Below are 5,259 nucleotides of genomic sequence, written 5' to 3' on the forward strand. Positions count from 1 at the left end.
GAGTGCTGGAGTTGGTGAGGAGCTGTGCCCCTGCCACGCTTACCTGCAGGTTTGCCTTTCACAAGGGGCTGGGGAGCCTGGACCTTGCTCTGCCGCACTGCAGTGAGGAATTGCAGGAACACTGGGCAGAAGCTAGAAATGTTCTCCAGGTAGGGCAGGAGAGTCTCTGACTCTTCTCAAGTCTGTGCTGCACCGTGCCTTGGGCTACAGCCCTGCCGTGAGCAGCCCTTCCCACCCAGAGTCACTGTTTGCCAGGGCACAGCCACACATCCAGATGCGGTTGAGTGGGTGCAGGTGAAAACAGGCTCTGAAATAAAAATTAACACAGTGTGCTGAGGCTCAGAGTAGTGGGAAGGCAGGGTGTCACATGCAGTATGCTCTGGGCAGGGAGTGCCATTTGCCTCCTCCTATGGAGCTGCTGCTGCTTTGGGTTCTAATAATGGGGAGGCTTCCTGCTGGGAGCTCCGTTCCTACTCAGAGTATGGACAGATCTGAGCTGCTGGTGCCTGGCCACTCCAGCCTCCTGGGAAAGAACACCTGGGGTCTGCTAACACTCATCAGTTCCAGCATTTACCAGGGCCTTGTTAGGAACTATTTATGAATAGTCAAGTTCCTGCAACCTCTTTGATTCGAAGTGCTGTTGTTTAACTGGGGTCTGTTGCAGGCTGGCAAGACACCGTAAAATTGTGGAGCCTGAAGTGGTTGGAGAAAGTGATTCAGAGGTGGAAGGGGAAGCTTGGCGCCTGGAGCGGGAGGACACCAGCGAAGAGGAAGAGGAAGAGATCGATGATGAGGTACGCCTGCAGAGCCAAATAACAGGCCTAGGGAAGCCCCTGAATGGCACAGGCTGAAACTGCCTTTTGGATGGATGTGTGGGCTATCTGGTGGAGCTGGACAAATGTTGTAGCTCACTGTGATTTAACTGGTGGGTTACCGTCCTCTTGCGTGGGACGGGACACCAGGAGAGGCCACCTTGCGTCTGGAGCAATGGGGGTATTATCTCATAATCAACACTCCAGACATCTCATTTTTTGGACAGAAGAGTGAGAGGGAAGTGGTAGGGGGGCTGGTTGTCTGACTCCTCTGTGTTTGTCTCCATTAGGAGATCGAGCGTCGGCGTGGGATGATGCGTCAGCGAGCACAGGAGAGGAAAACTGAGGAGATGGAAGTGATGGAGTTAGAAGATGAGGGTCGATCTGGAGAAGAATCAGAGTCAGAGTCCGAGTATGAGGAGTACACAGACAGTGAGGATGAAATGGAGCCACGTCTCAAACCTGTCTTCATCCGCAAGTGGGTGATGTGGCCACACGGGTCAGCCCTGGGCAAGGACATGGGAGTCGGAAGCTGGGGGCCAACCAGACACCACTGCTGCAGTCTCCTCTTCCTCGTTGTGGGGTGGCGGTTCACCTCCCCAGGGGGTGGGGAGCAATGGTTGCAGCCTGGCAGGGCACAGCTGGGTGGCAAGGGGCAACCCCTGCACCAACAGCCCCTCGTCTGCTGCCTCGGGTTGCTGTGGGTTGAAGTTGCAGCAGGGTCTGCCCTCAGGCAAGTGCCGTACGGTGGCAATGGGAAGCTATCGGTGGGCTGTGCCCCACAGCTGGTGGCTTGGTCTCCCATTGCTTGCATGCATGCCTGCAGCTGTAGGGGAATGGCGCAGTAGCCCTGGCATGGGCGACACTGGAAAGGGGAGAGCCATGGGACGTGGCCTGTCCTTGGAGGGAGTGAAGGCTAAAGTGGCTGCAGTGCAGGAGTCAGGGAAGTCTGCAAGGAGCTGAGCGGCTGCACTGGCTCACAGAAGGCCTGAAGGCTGTTGTGGTCCCTGCCTGCAGGAAGGACCGGATCACAGTTCAGGAGCGAGAAGCAGAAGCCCTGAAGCAGAAGGAGCTGGAGCAGGAGGCAAAGAGGCTGGCAGAGGAGAGGCGCAAGTACACGCTCAAGGTGCCAAGGGGCGGGCTGGGGGTCACGCAGAGGGGGCAGTCGCTGCAGCAATCTTAGCTTGTTCCTTGCTGCAGATTGTGGAAGAGGAAGCAAAGAAGGAGCTGGAGGAGAACAAGCGTTCACTGGCAGCACTGGATGCACTTGATACAGATGATGAGAACGATGAGGAAGAGTATGAGGCTTGGAAAGTACGTGAGCTGAAGCGTATCAAACGGGATCGTGAAGAACGAGAAGCGTAAGTATAGTTTGTGTAGACATGAGCCTGAGAGCCTGCAGCCCCAGGTCGGGGGCAGTTGAGGCATCTCTTCCTCAGGCTTCCCTTTGGCAGCATGGTCTTAGCTAGACCAGGTGCCCAAAGCCCCTCCTGCCCGCCCTTGGGGTGCCTTTGCTCCCCTGCAAAGTCAGTGAATGTGTAATCCCTTGGGCAGTGGCTGGCAACAGCAGCTGTCCCAGGAGGGTGCTGTGGGCACACAGGGTTTCAGGCCTTTCTCTCCTGCACAGCATGGAGAAGGAGAAGGCGGAGATCGAGCGTATGCGGAACCTGACAGAGGAGGAGCGCCGCGCTGAGCTTCGGGCCAATGGCAAGGTCATCACCAACAAGGCGGTGAAGGGCAAATACAAGTTCCTGCAGAAGTACTACCACCGCGGCGCCTTCTTCATGGTGAGTGGTGCTGTGAAGGCCTGGGCACAGCCACGCTGCCAGCAGGGGCTGGGCCTGTGCACTGGTGCGGCTGTGTGAGACCATGGGGCCCAACTTCTCCCTGTGCAGAGCCCTCGCCCTGCAATGCCCTGGGGCTGGGGGTGCCCTGAGACAAGAGCTGGCCCTGGGAGGCAGCACGGGGCTGAACTGACTGAGGCGATCTGAACTCAGCCAGCTCTTGTGGCAGAGGGTGAGCTGTGACACCAACACGGGCGGGAGAGGGGAGCTGTGATGCTATGGTGGCCTGCCAGGTGCTGGCCTGCAGCCGTCCTTTGGAGCCTTGAGCAAGATGGGCGCAGTTCTGCCTGGAGCCAGCCTGTGCTGCCTTACCAGAGCACATTAGATTGAGGGTTCCCAGTTGAGATGACGCTGAAGCAGCAGAGCTGTCCCTGTGCTGCTGTTTGGGCTGACAGACCTTCTCAGAAGTCAGCGAGCTCCATGTGGGCTATGGCTCAGGCTCTGGAGAAGTGGCCTGAAGGGACCTGGGGGCAGCTGCCAGAGGCAGGCCTAGGGGACCATGCTTGTGTCCCCCATCTTCAGCAGTGGGCTAACAGGACTGCAAGGACCATGGCAGCCCCTGGCAGAGCAGTGATAGGGGCTTCTGGTGGCTCTCACCCATTTCTGCCCGCTGCTGGCACTTGCTGGGAACTTGCAGGCTGAGCAGGCATGTTCCTCTCATGCAGGATGAGGACGAGGAGGTGTACAAGAGGGACTTCAGCGCCCCGACTCTCGAGGACCACTTCAACAAGACCATCCTGCCCAAAGTCATGCAGGTGAGTGTGCTGGCTGGAGGGTGCCCAGCCTGTGTGCCACACTGAGGGGTCACAGTTCCTTGGTTGGGGGCAGGAGCTTACGTGCTGGGCAGCGGGGGGGAGCAGCGGGTCCTCATGTCCTCTGTGGATGGCTGCCCATGAGCTCTTCTGCTCCCCAGGTCAAGAACTTTGGGCGTTCAGGGCGGACGAAGTACACGCACTTGGTGGACCAGGACACCACCTCCTTCGACTCTGCCTGGGGCCAGGAGAGCGCACAGAACACCAAGTTCTTTAAGCAGAAAGCAGCAGGTGTACGGGATGTCTTTGAGAGACCCTCAGCCAAGAAGCGAAAAACCACTTAAGGGAACAGGCAGGAGGGCACTTCTTTTCCAGTGGCCGGGAGCCTGGGCAGGGACAGAAGGGACACGGTGCTGTGCCAGGACTCGTGTGGTGACAAGCCCTTCCTCTGTGCCCCTGCGCCCTGCCTGCCCTGTTGATGAGGTGCCCTGCTCCCTGTGCTGCAGAGATGCAGCGGCCCTATGCTCAGGTGCCATGGAGGACAATGGCCTGACTGTGCTGGCCAGGCCCACGGCCACACCACTGTCCCACCAGCAGCCGCCCCCCGAGCCAGCCCCCAGAGCCTGGGCAGCGCCTGACAGTGCCGTGCAGGAGCGTGGCAATATCCCTGGCTCTAGCACATCCACTTCTGGAGGAATTAATGGACTTTTATACCTGTCTGGTCCACAGCATCTCCCTATTGTTTGTACTTTCCCCATTACCAGTTTGGGCCCTTTTTTGGTGTGGAACAGCAGTGACCCCCTCTCCTCACGCTGTTTCTGCAGGGTTTGGCTTTGCTAGCTGTGCGCGGTCGGGGGGGTTTGATTAAAGCAGTCATTTTCTTACACGTTCTGGCTGTGTTGTCTGTGGAATGTGGCTGGCCTGGTCCGCACCCTCCTCTGGGCGACCAGGATGGGCTAGCAAAGCCAGGGTGGCGCTGGGCCAGGTATGGTGTGTGAGGGGTGGCCAGCATCACACCTGGTGCCCCACCACACCCTTGTGCTGGAGGCTGCAGCTCTCCCCAACATGAGCTGCACTCCCTGAGTATGTGAGACATGAGGTTCCTGCTGCAGCTCCTGGGATGCAGTACAGGCCCACGGGCACTGGTGGATTCCTTGTGTTTCCAGGGCCTGACTGCTTGTGCTGGTCAGGGGCACACGCAGCAGCAGGCTCAAGCTGGTCTCTGCCTGTCACTCTGCCTGCCTGCCCTAGGGCTGCCTGGTCCTGGCTCACCTGGGCTCCCACAGCTGGACTCACCAAGATGGGAAGAGCTGGCGTGGCACTCCCCTGCTGGACCTCAGGTGCACCCACCAGTACAGAGTAATGGGAGCCGCTGTCCCTGGGAGAGCCACTGTGCTCTGGAATGAGGGGTGGGTGGGCGCCTGAGCCACCCTGGGGCAGGAGGTGAGGTTAAAACCAGGAAGAGCAGCATGTGTCAGCGCTCAGGCAGGTCACCTTCTCCCACTCTGGTTGCGGGGGTGCCCAGGTGTGGCCAGCACGATGCTGCACCTCTCCCCACAGGCCAGGCCCCTCTCATCAGCACTGTGTGCCCTGCGGGACCCCTGGGGCAGGGGCAGTTAGCCAGCACCACACAGACGGCCCGCTCCCACCAGTGCCTTTATTGGGTAAGGTAACACACCGTGTCTCCAGCCAACCCTGTGTCCAGCGAGGGAGTGCTTGTCCGGCAGGTCTGGCACTCAGTTGGTGAGGGTGATGAGCGCCTCCACCACGTTCCCCATGTGCTCCCGCAGGCTGCGCTCCGCGGCTGCTCGCGAGATCTCCATCTCTGTCATCTGCAGGGAAACAGCCGCA

The 5,259-nt window shown here is 59.2% G+C and overlaps 2 protein-coding genes across 2 annotated transcripts in view; one reads left to right on the forward strand and one right to left on the reverse strand.

Annotated features, from left to right (window-relative positions):
- The window catches only part of MFAP1 (microfibrillar-associated protein 1), a gene marked incomplete at its 5' end in the record, with an annotated part of 3,990 nt that extends 238 nt beyond the window's left edge, over nt 1-3,752 (forward strand). The window contains 7 exons of the mRNA XM_010291521.1: nt 661-794; nt 1,103-1,290; nt 1,830-1,938; nt 2,013-2,173; nt 2,440-2,599; nt 3,322-3,411; nt 3,570-3,752. Coding sequence (XP_010289823.1) covers nt 661-794; nt 1,103-1,290; nt 1,830-1,938; nt 2,013-2,173; nt 2,440-2,599; nt 3,322-3,411; nt 3,570-3,752 — 1,025 coding nt within the window. The remainder of the gene's footprint in view (nt 1-660; nt 795-1,102; nt 1,291-1,829; nt 1,939-2,012; nt 2,174-2,439; nt 2,600-3,321; nt 3,412-3,569) is intronic.
- Nucleotides 3,753-5,144: 1,392 nt separating this feature from the next.
- The window catches only part of HYPK (huntingtin interacting protein K), a gene marked incomplete at its 5' end in the record, with an annotated part of 364 nt that continues 249 nt past the window's right edge, over nt 5,145-5,259 (reverse strand). The window contains one exon of the mRNA XM_010291522.1: nt 5,145-5,240. Within this exon, the coding sequence (XP_010289824.1) occupies nt 5,145-5,240 (96 nt within the window). The remainder of the gene's footprint in view (nt 5,241-5,259) is intronic.

The sequence above is a fragment of the Phaethon lepturus genome, unplaced genomic scaffold (assembly GCF_000687285.1).
Source record: "Phaethon lepturus isolate BGI_N335 unplaced genomic scaffold, ASM68728v1 scaffold44577, whole genome shotgun sequence".
NCBI classification, from domain to species: Eukaryota; Metazoa; Chordata; class Aves; order Phaethontiformes; family Phaethontidae; genus Phaethon; species Phaethon lepturus.